This window comes from Acinonyx jubatus, chromosome B1 (assembly GCF_027475565.1).
Source record: "Acinonyx jubatus isolate Ajub_Pintada_27869175 chromosome B1, VMU_Ajub_asm_v1.0, whole genome shotgun sequence".
Taxonomy (NCBI): Eukaryota; Metazoa; Chordata; class Mammalia; order Carnivora; family Felidae; genus Acinonyx; species Acinonyx jubatus.
In genome coordinates, this window is record NC_069382.1 from 101860961 (window position 1) to 101882688 (window position 21728).

Sequence of the window (21728 nt, forward strand, 5' to 3'; positions counted from 1 at the left end):
TTTTGGGGGGACAGAGAGAGACAGAGCATGAACGGGAGAGGGGCAGAGAGAGAGGGAGACACAGAATTGGAAACAGGCTCCAGGCTCTGAGCCATCAGCCCAGAGCCCCACGCGGGGCTCGAACCCACGGACCGCGAGATCGTGACCTGGCTGAAGTCGGACGCTTAACCGACTGCGCCACCCAGGTGCCCCTCAATTATATTTTAAAATACACTGTGCTATCAAATCTAACCGATTGCAGAACCCATTCTTCATATATATATTACACACACATATTCTATCAAACAGTCTCTGGGGATTAAATATGAGTAAGATTATCACCTACCTTTCAAATTACACCTTTTGTTACCTAATCATGATTGAGCCATGAAAAGACTTCCAAGTGACTATATGCCATTATCATTAGAGAATTATAATAAAATACCAAAACAAAATCATAACAAAACATGGTAATACTTTCTGGTAAAAACTGCTCATAATTTTCATTACAAGAACTTATGGAATTATTAATATGTTTCAGTAATATTTTTTCCTAACTTTTACTAAAGATAAGACTATAATATTCTATATGTACAACTGGATCATTAAAAATTATAAATTACACCAGTATAGAGATATATATGTTCACTTTATTAAGCTATTGCTTATTAATAAAATGTCATAATTCAAATTGTTGTGCTATCTTTTTGAATATATGAGCCAACAATCAAAGAAAGTCCTTAGGAGGAAAGTATGTGACGAAAATGGGTCTTTATGACAATATCCTTTAAAAAAAAAAAAAAAAAGCCAGTTCTCCAAACTGACATAATTAATAATTATTACCTATGTACACAATAATTTTTTCTCAAAATTTAAAGATTTTTTTTAATGTTTATTTATTTTTGAGAGAGAGAGAGACACAGAGCGCAAGTAGGGGAGGGGCAGAGACAGAGAGACAGAATCCCAAGAAGGCTCCAGGCTCTGAGCTGTCAGCACAGAGTCTGATGCAGAGCTCAAACTCACCGACCTGGGCCAAAGTCCTCTGCTTAACCAACTGAGACACCCAGGTGCCCCAGTTTTCCCCAAAATTTATTAAATGAATTTCTTATTAAAATTATCATAAAGATAAGTATCCCTCACTGTTTTATCAGATTTAGAATAAACTGTTCTATGTCAAGATATTGGCCTCGAGAATAAAATAACACCTAGTGATTTGAAGGAAAACGCTCATAAGTCTGTAAGAATAATGATTCAACTGTTTAAAATGTTTTCTTTTCCATGTATAAAAATACACAAATTAAATGTAAATATGAATAGTGATTTATTACTATTACTGGTTACTATTTATTACTGATATATTAAATGTTTAAAAGAAAGATATGAATTCTATAATATATTATGATTTAACATTTCATTCTGATGTATTCCACATATACAAATACCTTAGAAGCCACTGAATACATTTTTCTTTTATTTTACTTTGAACAGAAGCACAAATTGAAGCATATTTACACTGAATTTTTAAAAGGTATTATTTCATATGCAAACAGTGCCATCTTCTGGCAGCTGAAACTATGTGTATTGACATAAAATTCATTATGGATTGTAATTGTCATTTTCTTGACAAGTTATGTGTATAGCTTATTGAATAAAAACCTTTAATCTAAAATCAGTTGGTTTTTGTAAAAATAACCTTTAAAAACAAGAGTATTAATTAGCATGTCTTCAAACTGATAAAATTTTTAAAAAAGACTAAGAACCCTAGATTCTACCACTAAATCTTCTGACTAGATATTGAATCTTAGACTAACCATGTAGCCACTCAGGACCTCAGTTTCCTCAACTAGTAGATTGTTTAAATCATCAAATTACTTTCAGTTTAAGGTTCCATTTGATTCTAGCTTTAGAAATGTTTATTTCTGGTTTTAGCAGTCTAATATGGACTATAGGCCTGTTTATGACACACTTTTTCATAGGTATCTCTTTTATTAACATGTGTTTGGTTATGTTCTCTGCTTGAATTTTCTTCAGAAATAAATCTTAAGTTATGTTTATACTTCTCACTGTCCAAATAGCTTTCCTCTAAACATCAGAAAGACTTCATTGAATTGTAAATAAAACTAAACTCAAGTAACTGAAAATAAGGGTTTTTCTTTTAAGTTTATTTATTTTGAGAGAAAGAGAGGGAGCATGTGTGTGCCAGAGAAAGAGAGGGGGCACTAGACAGAGAGTGGGGGAAAAGCAGAGTGAGAGGGGGAGAGAGAATCACAAGTAGTCTCCTTGCTGTCAGCACTGAGCCCTACATAGGGCTGGATCTCATGAACTGTGACATCATGACCTGAGCTGAAATCAAGAGTCAGACACTTAACCAACTGAGCCACCCAGGCACCTCCCAAAAGCAAGTTTTTAAAAAACATTCTGTAAAGATAAGATGGTTTAAATAAAATAGGTCAATATCAAACAAAACACTCAAAAATTAATAGGGGGACTCTTGGGTGGCTCAGTGGGGTAAGTGTCTGACTCTTAGTTTCTGCTCAGGTCATGATCTCACGGTTTTTGGAGTTCCAGCCCCACAGCTGGCTCACACTGAGTGTGGAGCCAGCTTTGGATTCTCTGTCTCCCTCTCTCTCTCCCCCTCCCCCACTTACGCTGTCTGTCTCTCTCAAAATAAATAAACTTTTTTATAAAACTATTTTTATCATTTATTCATTTTTGAGAGACAGAGACAGAATGTGAGCAGGGGAGGAGCAAAGAGAGAGAGGGAGACAGAGAATCCAAAGCCATGGGATCATGACCTGTGCCAAAGTTGGACGCCTAACCGACAGAACCACCCAGGCATCCCCAAAATAAATAATTTTTTTAAAAAGTTAAAAAAAATTAATAGGAAATAAATCTCTCCAAAGCTTCTAGAATCTTAAGTGTTATTGTGTTAAATAAATAGAATAGGCTCAGAGTTTGGGCAGCTCTTCCTAATATCTCCATAGATTTGACCAACACTATCCTGTTGGATTTATCTATACTCCCAATTCTTGCCTCCAAATACCTTGCTCTGATATAGATCTTCTTATTCAAACTTTTACACATCCATCTAGTCCAGGGTCTCAACTTCCTAGGCCTGCATTACTAAAATATCCATTGTGGTCTACTGTTTTTCAAAAAGTAACATAAGGATCATTTGGGATGCTGATTAACATATGTCATCTCCTAGAGCCCATAGAGTAGACTGTCCAAAAGAAATCTAACATGAGTCACACATGTAATTTTAAATGTTCTTGTAGTCAGATTAAAAAGCTAAAATGAAACAAGTGAAATTAATCCAATGCATGTAAAAATATCATTTCAATATGTAATCAGTTGAAAAACATAATATTTTACATTCTTTTTCTTTTATACTAAGTCTTTGAAATCAGGTATTTTTATACTTATAGCATATCTCAATTTGGATAAGTACACTTCAAGTGCCTAAGAGCCATCTGTGGCTAGTGGTTATGGTATTGGACTGCATTAGATTTGGAGAAGGTGGAATAAAAGCCAGGAACGTACATATAACAAAATACCAAAGTGATTCTTTCACACTCTCAAGTATGAGGGCCACCACTCTAGACTGTCTTGTACATAATCCATTCTACAACCACTACTGAAATTTACACCTGAGAAATGCCCCTTTAATTATGTCAGTTCTAAGAAACTACATATCCCTGGTACCTCCAATTTAATCAACTCATGTGGATATTCAAATCTCCCAAAATGTGGCCTCACCTCATTCATCCAATCGGTTCTCCAATTTGAAAATGTCTTGGGCTCTTCCATGAAATTTTCCTAGGGAAATATTAAAATGATCATTCAATCAACAAATATTGATGAAGTACCCATAAAATGTCAACATGGATCCTCCATGGTAAAAGGGAAGATGTAACACAAATCGTTACATAATTATTACAATTCCACTGTTTTCATTGTAACACTGAAAGCAGTGCTCTGAAATAATGCTAATGAGATGCTAATATAGAGCAGAACCTTATAGAGAGGTCAAAGAAAATTTCTAGAATACAGTTACATTTAAATAAAAAAATAAATATAATTAGAAGTCTGAACAGATAGAAATTTCTAGGCAGAGAAAAGCACATTATGAAAAGCCCTGAGGTGGAAAAGTGACTAACAGAAGAGGCAGATTGGGAAAATAATCTGAAAAGGGGCTGCTGAGTTAGGCAGAAGGCTGATAAGGCCAAATTTATGAGACTTCAATCTGTCCCGTCCCTTCCCTTCCCTTCCCTCCCCTTCCCTTCTTTCTTTCATTTATTTAGAGACAGGGGAGAGAGAGAGAGGTGGTGGGGAGGAGCAGAAGTTAAGGGAGAAGAGAGAATCTTGTGACTGTGAGATCATGACCTGAGCTGAAATCAAGAGTCGGACCAACTACCACAACTGCCACGCGGGTGCCGCCTTTATTTTTTCAACTATGCATTTTTAAACAAAACTAGATTACAAAGTCCTCAAAAAGTACAGACCTGGCCTTTTTTTTTCTTTTTCTTTTTTTTTTTTTTTTTGGAAAGAGAGACACAGCGTGAGCCAGGGAAGGGAGAAAAAGCAAAGGAGACAGAGAATCTGAAACAGGCTCCAGGCTGTCAGTGCAGAGCCTGTCTTGGGGCTTGAACCCATGAGCCGTGAGATCATGACTTGAGGCGAAGTAGGACGTTCAAAGAACTGAGCCACCCAGTGCCTCACAGACTTTACCTTCAAAGGTTAATTATTTCTTACATCTCTTCATAGAACACAAAAAATGTATTTAATAAATACTTCTATACATGGAAAACATACATTTTTCTAGCCATTTGAATTCTGGAATCTCCAAAATTATACCAACAATTATTTGCATCTTCAGATAATTTAAAAACTATATTACTATGAAACTGAAGGAAGTCTTACCTGAAGTGCTGAGTATTAATATAAAATTCCTTAGAAAGACAGACAATTTTTATTCGTAGTAAGGTGGGCATCATGCTCTACCAGTCTTATGCCAGAATTCTGACTCTAAGTTCCTGGTGGAAAGAGTGAAAAGTTGGTGATTTAAACACACAGATGAATCCTTAAAAGGGATCTCCATGAAGTCAGAGACTGTAAGTATGAGAAAGCTTATAGAAGAGCTATTTGGCAAAAGCCTCTGGACAACAACTAGCAAAACAAGGAGAACCTCAGACTAAGAAACACAAGGACATTAATTCTGCTAACAGCCAGGGGCTTGGAAGAGAAACCCAGATCTTCAATGAGATTCCACTTGCAGACGCCTTTACTTCAACAGTGTGAGACCCTTAAGCAGAGCACTCTGCTATACCACACCAACTCCGGACCTACACGACTACAATAACAAATGGGTGATATTTTAAACCATTAATTTGTAGTAATTTGTTACAGAACAATAGAAAAGCAACACACTCAGGCACTTCTCATATAATTAAATAGCAAAGTATGTCTGGAACAAAGTTTTTGAGACTTCATTTTACAAATAATTTTGCTAGCTGCTTCAAGGCGGATAAAATTTTTGCCAAAATTGTTTCACAATTGACACGAACATTAATTGTGCACTCTCTGAAATATTTCTCATCCTAATGTAAAGTCATTGAATTTGTGAGTCAAAATTCCCCTGAAAGTTCTTCAGTGTAGATGGGCCTTTTTGGTGCAATGAACTTACTCCTCACCACCTTGCCTGTGGGTGCAAAGTGCGCGGGATGGACGGAGCACAAGCTAGACTGCCAGATGCAGCCTCCAGCCGCTCCTGACCGCCTTACAGTGAGGCCTGGTGGAAGTAGGCTGAGCCTAGGACAGACATAGACACAGGACAAAAAAGGTTGCGGCTCATCCCTTTAACCCTAACCTAATTTCTCGGGAAAAGCCGCTCTCTCATACAGTAATCGGGCTCTCCAAGGCTGTGGCTTGGCTACCGCGCACACGGTTTCTTTACGAACTGCCAAAGCGTCTAGCAAAAGTTTCAAGCGCCCACTAAGGATCACTGGCGCCACTTAAGGTGCAGCTGGCGAACGGTTCATATCGCTTTGAAAATATCTATGAAACTCAGAAATTGTGCTCCCTGGCAGGCCTAAGGAGTGGCAACTAAAACCATATCGCCCGCCTCCTTCCTGGACGCAGTCTAGATTCCCACAACTAGAGGAGCCAGACCGGGACGCTCCAGACCCGGACTACCCGGAAATGCGTGACCACGCCTACCTACTGCGCCTGCGCGAGGAAACAGCTCAGGCGAGAGCAGACAGGCCCGACCCCGCCCCGTGGGGCGGGACCTAGAGGTTTGTCACGCCTGCGCAAAGGACCCGACGGCATGCTGCGTCGTTACTTTTGAAACGAGTGGCGGGGAAGTGTTGTGGAAGTCCCTGCTGTAGCTGTCTGCCGGGTGGAAGCGCGGTCCTTCGCTGTAGGCCTGGCAATGGCGCTGCAGCTCTCCCGGGAGCAAGGCATCACCCTGCGCGGCAGCGCCGAAATCGTGGCTGAGTTTTTCTGTAAGTCTTCCTCGCGCAGGCCGGAGGGCGGGAGAACTGAGGCCAGGCCGCCCGGTAGGCCCATGGCTCGGCCACGGAGGCTGGGTAAGCGCGGGGGCGAGGTTGCGGGGGTGCCGAGAGGCCCGGAATTCAAGCCCTCTCTGCCCCAGCCTCCTGCCCGGCTGGAGAATCTAGGAGGAGGCGCATGCAGGCGCCGTTTCCGGATGCGTTGCTAATGGAGCTGGAGGCCTAGGTACTGCTGAACCGAGGCCTGTCTCTTGTCGTAGCCCCATCACCTGCCGAATTGCTTTAAACTGCTGATCATACGCACTTCCTCACCTGCCCCTCCCACCCCACCACCACCCAGGTCTCAGCGACTTGAGACAGAACACGACCGGGGTGGAGACCGTGTATGTTTTTAAGAACCCGATCTTCACGCTTTGATTCTGGTGTTGGGGTGATGAACTAGACTTTAGGAGGCTCGCTGTTCTGGACCAGGCCACTTGTACCTTCTGATAGAAACCGGCAGGATTTGTGAGGGGAAAAGGAAAAAGAAAAGAGAGGGTTGCCTGGAGCATTGGACCAGTAAAATCAGTTGCTAACTCAGACGCAAAAGCCGATCTTGACATCCTCTAGCCCGAATTTGGACTTGGATTACAGTGAGCTGAAATTTGACGGTAGTAGATTAATATCGTTTGGCGTTTTTCTTTTATTGCCATAAGTGCAGGTATCGCGTTCTTTTACCTAGAAGCAAGATTTTAAGGATTTTTAATTCCACTTTTTACCTATTCTAATTTCAGCGACACACCCATAAACACGTGTCTAGGCATTTACAGTTTTATACCATTAATGAAATCATAGCCACAGCTAAATATGTTTTATTTTACGGAGTTACAAAGTGATAATAACTTTTCTTTAACATTCCTTTTGTTTTCAGCATTTGGTATCAACAGCATTTTATATCAGCGTGGCATATATCCATCTGAAACCTTTACTAGAGTGCAGAAATATGGACTCACCTTGCTTGTAACAACTGATCCTGAGCTCATAAAATACCTAAATAATGTGGTGGAACAACTAAAAGGTATTTAACTGTTGGAAACAATTTTGAGTTTTGCAGGCCTTCTATGACCCTTCCTTCCGGGCATCTTGGTGGTCGTTTTTTCGCTCTGTATATAAAAGTGTAAAACACTACAATCTCAAATATAATGACTCTCAATTGGAAGAAAGCAAAAATATATAAATTGAAAGAAATTCCACTTTTACCCTACATTTTGAGTGAGTTGAATATTTTGATGTTAGGTATCTGATACAGCTTCACAAAACAATCTCCATCAAGTCCCTTAGAAATGATTTTTGCAGTTCATGTGGCCAGATGGAACAAATTAGAATTTAATGTACTTATGATGGTGTTCATTGTCTGAGAAAAATCCACTGTATTTTTAACACAATATATTTTCTGTAGCTGCCTGGAGTTTAAAGCCATCGTTATGTTAGAATAAAGGAAAATAAAATTAGATCCAACCTGGGAATTAAACTTAAAAAAGTACAACTACTAAGTAATAGGACACCCAGTAGAAGTTTCTTATTTTTACCTATTTCCATTTGTTTTTGTTTTTGTTTTTGTTTTTGTTTTTGTTTTTAAATCCTGGGACGCCTGGGGGGCTCAGTTGGTTGAGCATCCGACTTGGGCTCAGTTCATGATCTCAGGGCTCCTGAGTTTGAGCCCTGCAATGGGCTCTGCTGTCAGCACAGAACCCACTACAGATCCTCTGACTCTTGTCTTTCTCTCTTTCAAAAATAAATAAACATTAAAAAAAAAAAAAATCCTGCCTGTAAGTCAGTAAGCCTTTTCCATCTGAACACTCATTGTTTTTCCTTAGCTCAAGAAGTTACTGTATTGGATCACAATACTTATTCTCCATCTATTCCTTTTTTTTTTTTTATCTTGTTTTTCTCCACTTAGGATTCTCATTTCTATTTTTTCTGTGTTGTAAGATGTTTCTCCCTACCTCCCCATTTGACCTCCCAAAATAATAGTTCCAAAAAACACTGCAGTTAGTCACCTATTTTTTTCTTTTTAATTCATAAGCCATCTATGTTTTTTCAAGTAGCTTTATTTTTTAAAATTACATTAATTGTGGGGAGCCTGGGTGGCTCAGTAGGTTAAGTGTCCGACTTCTGCTAAGGTCATGATATCATGGCTTGTAAGTTCAAGCCTGCATCGGGCTCTGTGATGACAGCTCAGAGCCTGGAGTCTGCTTCAGATTCTGTCTTCATCTCTCTGCCCCTCCCCTGCTTGCGCAGTGTTTCTGTTTCTCAAATATAAACAGACATTAAAAATTTTTTAAAAATAGCATTAATTATATTTCTATTGCCTTTAGAACTAAATCATCTGTAATCCTGTATTAGGGCTGCCCTCAGATTATTTAGCCTGAAACCTCTAAGTAAGTATGAATCTATGTCATCTTAATTTGATAGAGAAGCAAGCCTGGCCTAAGCTAATGGTTTTGGGTTTTCTCCTTTAAGATTACACTCAGGACATTTCACCTCAGATGTAGGTAGACCTTTCTATTTAACTTTTCCCATTTATTTTAGTTAACATGGAGGAATTGTTCTTAGAGGCAAATTGTTCTGTCTATTTGAATCCCATCCCTCTTGCCTTCTTAAGGACTTTACCCTATTTCTTCTCTGATATTTTTGACTCCTTTGTTTTGAGTTACTTTCATTGGTTTAGTCAGTCTTTAGTTTTAAAAGAAAATAATTCCACCTACTCCACAATTTTAACTTACTAACCAGTCTCCTTTTCAGAACTAAATTGATAAAAAGTTGTTGATATATGCCAAGGGGTCAGCAATGGTGCCAGGCCATATCTAGCAAGTGGCCTATTTTTGTACAGCCTACAAAGAATATTTTCAAATTTGTAAAGGGTTGTTTTTTAAAAGAGTATGCAACAGAGACCTAGGTGGCCCACATGCCCTCGATACTACTAAATTGTTTTGTCTCTTAAAAAACAACAACAAACTGCTGATTCCTGAGTATACTGCCCCAATATCTAAGATTAATTCAGGGCTCATTCTGAGGCCTTCTTCTCATTATAACCTCTCTAGATCTCTGACATACATAGATAGCTTCACTAATCTTTGTGTAGTTGACTCACAAACGTACATCTAGCCCAACTCTCCTAACTCTGTGCTCATATATTTAAATGAGTCCCTTGATATCTTCATGTGACTATCCCAGTGATATTTCAAACTCAGCATATGAAAAATGGGGCTCCTGGCTGGCTCAGTCAGTGGAGCATGGGACTCTTGATCTTGGGGTTATCTCAGTGAATGTATCAGTAGTCCAACTAGTGATAAAAAACAGAAACTTAGGAGGTATCCCTGAGTCTTTCCTCTTCCTTACTCTCAAGTATTCAATAAATCTTAACAACTTTAATCATGAAATCTCTTGAATGTATCTACTGATCCATCTCTACCAGTTTATCCTTCTATAAGCTTTCATTACTTCTTACTTGAATTACTAATTAATTTTCTTGACCCTAGATCCCCTCTTTACCTCCAGTCTACTTTCCACTTCACCGCCAGAAGGATAGTTTTGAAATATAAATTTAATTACATCACACCCTCCTTCAAACACAATAATGACTTCCCTCATTCTTGAGATATAACTTCTTTAATTTGGCCCACGTGGCCTTGAATGGTTTGACCCCTTATGTGTCCTGCTAAACTTGCCTTCGTTCTCCCCATAACTGCAGTTGTATTGGCTTTTTTTAAGTCCTCTAGTCAGATGCTCTTCCCTTTTTAATATTTAAGACCTATACCCTTTTCTGTATATTTTTGCATATTTAATAGTATTTATTCTTAGAACTAAACTCAAATGAGAACTCCCTGAATGAACCAGATTTTCCTGTATTCACTCTCTGCATCAAATACCGCACCTTCATAGCATTCATCACAATTATAATCTTACATTTATTGGCGCAATGGTTAGATTAATCCTCCACTCCTACATTTTACCTTAGATTAGGATGGAAGTACTGCATGTTCACTACTCTGTTCTCAGCACTCAGTACTGTATCTGGTACAAATACGGAGAATTCAAAAACAGGAGCTAGGTTATTGTGGGGCAAGTTTCCTGTACAGGTTGCAGGAGTTCCAAAATACTAGGGGTAGGAATTTGCAGACAATAGGAAGTGAGACCTGAGAAGAGAACTGTTTTGTGATGCAGTGGATCAAAAAAAGATGCCTTGTTATGTATTCCAGATTGGTTATACAAGTGTTCAGTTCAGAAACTGGTGGTAGTCATCTCAAATATTGAGAGTGGTGAGGTCCTTGAAAGGTGGCAATTTGATATTGAGTGTGACAAGACTGCAAAAGATGACAGGTAAGTATGAATTAAATTACTTCCACTTTTATATATTTTTTGCAAAATTTCTTTTCCTTACTAAAGGAGTTCTAATTATATTGAACTTAGTTTTATATAAGGTAATTTGTTTCTAAGTATGCTTGATTTGACCTAATCCCCTGTGGAAAAGAATAGGGCTCATAAACTGTGCTCACAAAAAAATTGTGCATATCATGGACATAATTGCCTTTAGTCTAAATCCATGAATTACAGACTTTAGTGTTTATGATGCAATATGAGAAGCTACACATGATGGACTAGGTGGGCCATTTAATGAATTGTTTAAAGGTACTTTTAAGACCAGGAAGTATTATCCTAGACTTTTCTCCCAGCTTAACATGCAGCTCTACTGGGGCGCCTGGGTGGCTCAGTCAGTTAAACATCTGACTCTTGATTTCAGCTCAGGTCATGATCTCATGGTTTGTGAGACCAAACCCCATGTCTGGCTTTGCGCTGACAGTGTGGAGCCTGCTTGCGATTCTCTCTCTCTCTCTCTCTCTCTCTCTCTCTCTCTCTCTCTCTCTGTCCCTGCCCCGTTCACGCTGTCTCTCAAAATAAATGAATAAACAAAAAATAAATAAATAAAAGATGCAGCTCTACTGTATTTCATTTAATGCCACAAACTTCCTGCAACACTTCATAAACTGAAGTTTGCGGATCCCCCAAATGGGAAATGCCCATCATTATAGGCTAATTTCTAGCATTGTCTTAAGCATGCTTATCTATAAACTGAGAACTGTTTCTCATAATGAAATATAGATTGTTTCTGAAACCTTTGGTCTATTTTAGAAAAGTTTTAACTTATACAAATAATTTGATGCCCGATTAACGTCTTTTTTGAGGCAGTAGGGAATTAGACATTTAGGCAATACTAAAAATGCCAAAATGATTATACTGATTAAATATTTTAGATACTACTTGTTATCTTTGTTTTAGGAAGTACTGAAGTTTTTCTAATTTGAAGCACTTGACAGGTTTTCTAATCCTCTGCTACTGAATAACTTGATACTAAGATCAGCCCTAAAAACGATTGGGAGGATAAATGAAATAACAGAGATAATACTGTGCCTACTAGGTTAGAGATTCTAAGGATACATATTATACTCCTGTATATTTAAACATTTAAAAAAAAAAAAACCTTTTGAATGCATTACTTATTTGATTTGGGAAATATTTAATCAGTTAAATAATCTTACCAATGTTTTAAATAACTTGTTAAAACTTAAATTAATTGATTTGGTTTCTTTGGTAGTGCACCCAGAGAAAAGTCTCAGAAAGCTATCCAAGATGAAATCCGTTCAGTGATCAGACAGATCACAGCTACAGTGACATTTCTGCCACTGTTGGAAGTTTCTTGTAAGTATTATACAAATTTCACATCCTTTTATTAAATTTTTTCTTAATTATCAGTGTCCTGTAATACAAATGAGAAAAATGTTATAAAGCAAAAGTAATGCTATATGCATCTTATTTAGAAGTGCGGTAAAGGAATGAAAGTAGTCTACACTACTCACTCTAAAATATTTTGATGTAATTCCGTTCATTTTTATTTTCTACACATGTCTATGTATATAATGAAGACTTTTAGCTATAATTGTGTCTTTTTTTTCTAACTTAGTTACTCTTTCATTCATCAAATATATCCTGCATACCTGCTATCTGCCAGACACTGTTCTGGGCACTGGGATACATCAGTCACAAAACCAAGATGTTACTATCTTTTCTATGGCTTACATTCATGCTACCTCGTGATTAATTCTTTCTGCAAATATTTTTAATGGTTTTCTCATTAAAGGAAAAAAAATCAATTTTTTTTCATAAGATAAAGTAAAAGGAGTACAATATTTTCTGTAAAATTTCCATTGAGGAAAAGCAGTTAGCTAACAATTAACTGATTAGAGATCCGACTAAAGTAGCTTTTCTGACACTATAGGTGGTTCAAATGTGAGAGGAACACGGAGAGTAGTTTTACTTTTGAAAAAATAATGGTACTTTAATGATCTTGTCCCCAATTTAGGTTCATTTGATCTACTGATTTATACAGACAAAGACTTGGTTGTACCTGAAAAATGGGAAGAATCAGGACCACAGTTTATTACCAATTCTGAGGAAGTCCGTCTTCGTTCGTTTACTACTACGATCCACAAAGTAAATAGCACAGTGGCCTACAAAATTCCTGTCAATGACTGAGGATAAGGACTGTGATGTACTTGTAATTCTCAGATGTGGTTTTCCTGGAACCGAGTCAACTATAGTTGATACGTTTTGTTTCATTGGTTAACTTTTAGATGGGGAAAACTTAACATTACGCTTTCACTGAACTGTGCATAATTGTTCCATTTTTTGGTACCTGTATGACTTTATACAGGGTTGACCTACATTATTGCACACTATTCAAAAGGGGACTAGGAGATTACATCAGCATTGTTATGTCAATTCCTTTGAGAGTGGTAACCACAGATGGCAAACTTTTGTTATAAAGCTAAATGCCTTCTTAAATCAGACCTTTTTTGGTCAAGTACCTTGACTCAGAATATAGGTAGGGAGATGTTTAAATATAAAATATAGCAAAATAAGTCTGAATATTCAAAGTCTTTGTTTAGATTCTGAAATTACCCAATAAGAATCTGTAAGTAACGAAATATTGCTCCTATTAGGTCCTTTTGCCATTTATTTCATTTGTATAGTTTCCATATTGAAAACATTTCCAATTATTTGATTTTAATTTATATAACCTGAGCCCACAAAGGTATGAATATTTCTACTTCAAATTCCTATGATACAGAACTCTTAAAAAGTTTTTTTTTATGGTTTATAAAATCAAGCTTTAAATGATGATGAAATAAATGTGTACGTTTTAAATTTGTCTTAAAATATTTTTATTTTTATATTGGTGTGAGTGCTTAGTCTAACTCTTTACATGTATTAACTTCCACTATTAAGTAAATACACATAGCATCCATTCATTCAAAAATTATGGTGTGGACCTGTTAATGTGCCAAGTGGCCAGGATGAATGAAACAATCCTGGATGCTCATTTTCATAACAGTGCTATTCACAGTAACCAAGCAGTGGAAGGAACCCAAATGTCCGTCAGATGAATGGGTAAACAAAATGTGATGTATACGTGCAATGAAATAAAATTCAGCTTTAAAAAGGAAGGAGGGGTGCCTGGGTGGGCCTGGCCTGGACTCTGATTCAGTTTTGCTTACTATAGAGGAATGAAAAACAGCATGCTCTAGTTGAGCCTATCAGGGTCTGAAATAGAGCCTCAGAAGGGACTGAACCACACCTGGTCTTCAGGATCCTTCTCCCAGTGTCCCCAGCTGGATAGGGAAATCAAGCTTCCATGATTACAATGTTTACGATAGAGGTAACAATCTCCAGTATTAGTTGACTTTTGCTGCTTGGCAAACAACCATAGAATAATGATAAGCACTTCTTCCCCTGTAAGTCTGGGTCATCTGGGGTGCTTATCTTATCCTCAGGCAAATCTGCAGGCCACATGTCTTACTCAACTAGTGAAGGAGCAATGGCTATCCAGGATTCTTCAAGCTTAGCTTCAGAACTTTAACGCTGACATTTTTTCCCACATTCCACTATATGGGCAAGTCTTATGGCTAAGCCAAACTTCAATAGGGCAGGGAAGTATGCTCCCATGGAGTTGGAGAGAAGGGTGTGTGAAAACCTGATGAAAGTGATACTATACAGCAAAGATCAGAATAGCTATAATCCTATATTGTAACTCCCGTTTTCCACCAGATGTCACTAATGCTGCAATACTCAAGGTGAATTTCTTTTGACTCTAAAAAACTAGACTATTCAGCTTTTCTTATTGGAAATTAACAATGGGATTTCTGGCTACAAAAATATAAAGACATCAGAGGAAGAAAGCACAGCATCTGTTACTTGTTAGGCACTTTACATGAATTCTTTCATTTAATTTTGACGATTTAGTGCACAAGTAGAATTGTGGGTTTAATGAGCAAGCAAACCACTACCTTTAAAAGTTTAGGTGGTCTCTTCTGACCATGACCAAGGAAGCTCAGCTGACCCCTCAGCAAGCACATCAAAAGGAGTTCCTTCACCCTCTTCCGAATGGCTCTTACCTTTCATTTATTTATTTTTTAAGTTTATTTATTTTTGAGAGTGCACGAGTGCAGGAAGGGCAGAGAGAAAGGAGACACAGAGAGAGGAGACAATCCCAAGCAGGCTCCGCGTTGTCAGCACAGAGCCTGATGTGGGGCTCGAACCTACTAACTGAGGTCATGTCCTGAGCTGAGGTAACCACCTGAACCCCCCAGGTGCCCCAGCTCTTAACCTTTTACATCCCTTTAGCCATTGAGTGTCCAGAACAAATTGGTTTTCATTTGTAAAACTCCATGTTTCATTGGGTGTATTTGTATTTACACTTTCCGCAGATGAGTGACCAATGAATGGTAGGAAGCAAAAGATAGAGGGCTTAATCCTCTAACTTAATCTATATAGTTCAAAGAATAAATCAAGTGTGAATTTGCAAGCAGTTGTGAAACAGTTTTCCAGTCAATCAAAAGAATTATTAAGTGATCTCATTTACTCTTTAGGGAATTAATTTTGGGCTAAAGTTGCAAATAATTTCTTATTCCTTTTTCATTAAATATGTGAAATTATAAGTTATTTTGTCCAATGTAACTGATAAAAATTTGTGTTGGCATAACTGTGGAATAGAAATGCTACTAAAGTTCAAACTTTATTAGTTATATGCTCTAAGAACAGATCTTTAAAGATCTTTCCATTCTTCATGAATATGGCTTTTAAAACTAGCAGTATTAACTGATGCTTATTAAAAAAAATCTAGTTGGGAAAGCTACTTAATCTTCATTAGAGTTGACAGTCCTATTCCAATCTGGCAAAAACATTGTAGCCTTAGCAACAAAACTATTAGAAAAGGCCTGGAGAGGAAAATGTCAGGAGTTGACCCTCTGATTACACAAGTCCGTTTATGTTACCATTTCACCTATTTTTTGCCCTTACTATTTGATCTATTTTTATACTAGAGAAACATAATATAATTTCATTTATTTGTATAAAGTCCATTTTCATCTGCGTTTATCTGCACCATTTTGCTATGCAAGCTTGTTTGCACAAAGGAACTTACATCAGATCAAAATCTTTATTGTTTTGACATTTTATCTGTGCTAAAAAAGGCCTCTGAGTATAAGCACGACCACTTGTGCTCCACTTCCATGCAAGGGAAAGATCTCAAGCCTCTTTAAAAACTATCTAGATATGGACATACCCAGTGGATACCTACATACAGATGGGAATTTCTTTATGGATGGCAGTCTCACTGACCAAGTTTAGGAGTTAATGGTCTTAAAGAGTGAGTCTGTGCTGTCCAAAATATTTAATGTCAAAAATACAGTTCTTGGATAACTGTGTACTTAATCATAAAAATTCTTTTTTTTTTTTAAGTTTATTTATTTATTTTGAGAGATGCAGAGACAGCACGAGTCGGGAAGGGGCAGAGAGAGAGAGAGAAATAGAATCCCAAGCAGGCTCCACGCTGCCAGCACAGAGTCCGACGTGGGGCTTGAGTCCGTGAAGCCATGAGATCATGACCTGAGCCAAAATCAAGAGTCAGATGCTTAACCAACTGAGGCACCCCGGCACCCCATGTGTACTTAATCATAATAGCCAATACAACTCTGCAAAAACAGAGTCACAGCTTCCAGGACTGGGAAAGGAAATTTGTGGGTAACGATCATCTACTGAGTGGCAAGCACCAATTGGGTGTGTTATACCTGTTCAACCTGGTTCTTTCTAAGTGAATGGGGGTTGGGGGTTGGTGGGGATGAGGGAAACTTGGGCCACAGCCTATCATCTTAGAAACTGGCGATGGGACGTGGGGAGAGCGAGGAAGCAAGGAAAATGATGAAGGCTGAGTCCCCAAATGAGACCTCTGGAGTAAGGAACAGACCCCCCATACCTTAGTTCGGGGCCATGAAAGGACAGAAGGTGGAGAGAGAAGGACTGGATTCAATACACAAGTTTTACAACTCTGCTGATGCCTTCTGAGTCTCAGGATAACCACTAAGGAAACTTTTCATTCCTACCTAGGCAGGTTGAGTAGGACCCAGCTAGGCAGCAGTTGACCAGAATCAAGATTCTAAGAAAATAAAATACCACGATCACAGTAACAGCCAACGAGTCAGGATTACTCTTTGTCAAGAACAGAAGGATAACAAAGTTTAGCAAAACTTTAAGGAGAGTCTAGATATCACAGATTAGTCAAAAGTTAGTATTCCAAAGAGTTGGGCCATTGCAAAGATAGAACACAAGCGCAAACAAACAATATTCCCGAACACTTAAATTTCAGAGCAGAAACTTTTCTTTTACTCCTTCCTGTCTCAGTAGGATCTGACAGTCGGTTTAAAGAGAGAGACTGCAGCTGGGAAGGAAATGGTGCCAAGAGCTGCAGCTGCAGAAAGTTGTTGTTTTCTTTTAACTTTCGGAGTGTAAAATTAATGCATATGCGAATTTTAAAAACCAAGCAGTAGACAGTGGTACCATGAAAAGTAAATTCTCTACCTGAACTCGTTCCTCCACTCCCCATTTCCACCCCTCTATTTTTAAGTAGTTTTTGTTCAGCGGGTGGTTATCGCCATTCCTCTGAAACATATGTTGATACTTTCATTTCTTGTTTATCAACTTGAGATAGTATCTACTGAAAGATGAGAAACTTATTTCTTTTATCCATCCACTTCTCAGTTTTCCCAGTTGATACTGTTTTGGTTTTTCTGGTGATCATGTATAATCTTAAAGAGTATGCTTCAACTCTATATTTTGTTCCATCAATTTTAGGCAGTATATCTTGATCTTTTTGCTATATTGAAGTGAGAAAGATCTGTGACATTTTCTTCCACGTCTCTCTGCTGCCTCAATAGTCAGACTTCCATTTTTTTTATATTATCAGTGGTAATATTAGTCAGATTCTCTTGTATTGTTGTCTTGTATTGTTGTCTTCCAAGTTTTGTTTATATGTTGATTCTACAAATTAAAACAGCATTTACATTATTCCAATTATTAAATTGCTTCTTACTGAAGAACTGAATAGCTCTACTTATTGACAAAGAAAGGGTAATCTTATGTTATTAAAACTGAAAGATGAATGTTCCAAGTGTCAAGGTCAAATGGCTTCCTTAAACTCCATCTTCAAGACTTTCTATTAAATTTAATTTGGCCAATGATACCTTTAATTTCCAAGAACTCTTTCTCTTTATTTGTTCTTGTTTCATAGCCACCTATTCTTTGGCTTCTTGACTCTGAAGATGTTAGTTTTTTTGTTGTGGGTTGTTGTTGTTTATTGGTTTGTTTGTTTGTTTGTTTTCCCTCTGTTCTCTTACCTGTTTTCTTCAGGAGTTAATTGTTAAATCTGTTCCACTTGGAGCTTCTCATTTTTGTTGTTGGTTTAATCTAAATTTTCTGGGATTTTTTTTCCCGTGTGTGTGAATGATGAAAAAGGTTGGTCAATATTAGTAGCATGATTTTCCACTGTAGTATTTGACTTCTTTCTTGAATGAAATGATGAATGACAGGGTCTATGTACATATGAGCTATTCTAGGGTACTATTTTAGGTACATTTAGATATTTTCTTCATCATGTATTGTTTGAAATTTGGCTTTTAAAAATATTACTTTAAAATATCATATCTTATTTACTAAGTGTTTTGGTGCACCCTCAAATTTTGTGTGCTTGTTTTCACTGTAGTGTCTGCTTTGGGCCAGGGGCCTGAACGGTTACATGTAATTTCCAGATATGGTCAGTAGAGGGCAGCAAAGGGTAGTGGCGTGAGCGCTTTCTGCCAAGGTCTGGGCATCCCTCTTTTCCCTTTCTTTATAGAGGTAAAAGTCAATTCGTGGTAGAAAGTCCAGAGTGCCAGAGTCAAGAGAGAAATTACTTATAGGGATACTGACCCAGGATGGGGATCGAGCTGAGGAGGCACTGGAAAGATTTAGCCACAATTCACAGCTTTGGTATCTATCATAGAGATTAGAACCACTAGACATCTGGAGGAGAACCATTAGCACTTTCACAGTCCTGATCCTACTACTCCCAGTCTGTCTAAAGCCCAAGGTCTCTCTCCTTCAAGTAACAGGAATCTCCTATCCACCTTGAAACTGATGCACACTTCCTGTCTGAGAGTTAATACATGCTATGGGCAGTGGTTACGAGTTCACAACTAGCCATTTCAGGGAGGAGAGATTGAATGGGTTAGGGACACTATAAATATGCAAATGTAGGCAGTTGATGAAAACACATATGTGTCAATTAAGTAATTTGAGAGCCAACCTACATCAGATGTGGCTTAAAATATATTTTCTTTCCTCCTCCAGAAGGGAAACATTGTCTAGGCATGGAAAAACGATATGACTTTGAAATTAGACAAACTTGACTCTATGAATTATTAGGTATGTGGTTCTCAGTTACTGAACTTTATTGAGCTTCAGTTTCTTTATCCATAAAAAATGGAAGTAATGATTTTTATCTCATAAATCTGCTGCAAGGAAATGAGATGATGTCCGTAAACTGCCTGGCAAAGAACTTGGCAGTGTGTAGTTATTCAATCGATATTAACACCTGGTGTCTCTCCCAGGCTTTGGTAATGGCAGAATACATGGATGGACTAGAGGGAATAATGCTTGGTGAAATAAGTCAGAGAGAGACAGAGAAAGACAAATACCATATGATTTCACTTATACATGGAGTTTAAGGAACAAAACAAATGAAGAAAAAAAGACAAACCAAAACACAGACTCTTAACTATAGAAAACAAACTGATGGGTTACCAGAGGGGTAGGGGGATGGGTGAAATGGATGAAGGAGATTAAGGGTATACTTCTCATGATAAGCACTGAGTAACGTAGAGAATTGTTGAAGCACTGTATTGTACAATTCAAACTAGTATAACACTGTATATTAATTTTACTGGAATTGAAATAAAAATAAAATAAAATTTTAAAAGAAAGAAAGTAAATTAAGAAAATAGTCCTGTCTTTGCAAAGTGCTTAAAAATGTAATTATTGGCACAGGGTCACCTTATACTATGTCTTCTATTTGATATTTAAGATGAAAAGTTAAGTGTTCGAGGAAATAAATGAAAACAGACCCTATCAATGTTATTCTGTTTAGAGCTCATTCGTCATATTAAAATAAATAACAATGGTATTTTGGAAGAAATTAAGCTTTAGCTATTCCATGTACAGGTAACTATTACGTGACTAAGGAAAACTCCCTCGATCGTTGTAAGAAAAACTTTTCTCGCCTTTGCGCCACTACAAGGGGGAGATGGTATCAGAACACTACATCTGTTTCAATGAGTTCCTAAAATACTGTCACTCACAATCCTGGTTACATAAAAGAATCACTCAAAAAAAGTTTTTAAAAATACAGGTTTCCCAGAGCTGATGTGTCAGAACCTCTGGGGGGGAAGTGCCTGAAAAGCTCCCTCAAGCAAGTCTAATGCATATCAGAATTGATAAACAGGGACTGGATTCTAGGAGGAGAGAAGTTTTCCTAGTCTTTAAATCTCTAAAATCTCTGAAGGGGAGAAGCAGGAAATGGGACGTAATCTGGGAGTTGGGGAAGGTGCAGAGATAAGTCTGCCTACGTTTCTTACCTTAAATAGATTTTGACAGATGCTCGAGGAAAGGCCAGAAAGTGTTGCCCAATGAGCCTCCATGGGTCTAAATACAGCCAAGCATGCCCAGACTAGCACTTGTTGCCTGTAAAAGTGGTGAGAAGTCTGGATGCCACTATCTACGTGCCAGTTCTCTGCTAGTTTGGTTTTAAGATAAGAGGCCTTACCACAGTCTAAAAGGACCACAAGGACCTGTGCTCTGGCCTCGAGCTACCTCTGCAGGCATGTCTCACTCTCCTGTACCTTCTGCCTGTGTCTCCAATCTAGCAAACTCTTTCGTGTCTCTGAAACGCATATATTTGCATTCTGTCCCTTCAGCTGAAAAACGAACCTTACCCTCCAACATACTTCTCTTGTCTCCTCTTCCCTTCCCCCTTCCTTCCCCTTCCCTGTCCTCTCACTGAGTAATTCCAAATTGTTCTTTAAAGCTCCATTCCAAAGAGCGCTTGCTTGCCCTCTTCACAATTGAAATCAGGTGGGTCGAGTCCCTCTTTTAATTTCTCATTTCACTCTTTTTCTCTGTGGTACTTTCCAGAGTCTGGTGTTACACAGTTATTGTTGGGACTCTGTTTAATTTCTGCTCCCCTGCCCCCTCATTTAAATCCAGGTTTTGTGAAAGTTGGGCCTGGGTCCCTATTGCCCAGACCTATCAAGTGCCTTTCTCCTAGTACAGGTTCAAACACTAGCTGTTGAATGAATGAAGTAAATGAGAGACAGACTATTTTAGGTCATGCTTTTTCCCCCTCCATCGGTGCCAGAAAACTATTTCATTCACTCATTCAATAAAATGTTTGCATTGCTCCAATGTACCAATGCTCGTGAGAAGTAAATGATAAATCAGATATAGACTTTTCCCTTGGGGTCCATAGAGTCTAGTGGGGAATAAAAGACATGTATTCAAATACCTGTTATAAGACCCTGTAAGGGAAACCATAAACTTTGTCAGTAGGATCAAATTGCAGTCTTCCACAGTTGTCAAAGGAAAGAGACTGTCCCTGTGAGAAGACATTGGGGGAGGAGGAGCTTACAGGAAACTGTGTGACCTCCTGAGTCAGCTGGATTTGAATGCCTCATGTTACATCATGGCTGCCTGGATTTAAAGTATCTAACCTGTCTGTGCAGCAGCCTCCTCACCTGTAAAATGGTCAGTTTTCTAGTGGAAAGGGAACACCAT

At 38.1% G+C, this 21728-nt stretch overlaps 1 protein-coding gene and 1 long non-coding RNA gene across 3 annotated transcripts in view; one reads left to right on the forward strand and one right to left on the reverse strand.

Moving 5' to 3' along the window:
* The window catches only part of LOC113600504 (uncharacterized), an 88652-nt gene extending 82407 nt beyond the window's left edge, over window positions 1-6245 (reverse strand). For both annotated transcript variants that reach the window (XR_003421494.2, XR_008296164.1), the window contains exons 1-2: window positions 4903-6245; window positions 3739-3798 (exon numbers count right to left, since the gene is read on the reverse strand). This is a non-coding gene — a long non-coding RNA (uncharacterized LOC113600504). The remainder of the gene's footprint in view (window positions 1-3738; window positions 3799-4902) is intronic.
* A 17-nt stretch (window positions 6246-6262) lies between these two features.
* Window positions 6263-13736, forward strand: MAD2L1 (mitotic arrest deficient 2 like 1). Its single transcript, XM_015077491.3, has 5 exons — window positions 6263-6485; window positions 7402-7548; window positions 10733-10853; window positions 12127-12230; window positions 12892-13736. The coding sequence occupies exons 1-5, from the start codon at window positions 6413-6415 to the stop codon at window positions 13062-13064; spliced, it is 618 nt and encodes a 205-aa protein (XP_014932977.1). The 5' UTR covers window positions 6263-6412; the 3' UTR covers window positions 13065-13736.
* The last annotated feature ends 7992 nt before the right edge of the window (window positions 13737-21728 follow it).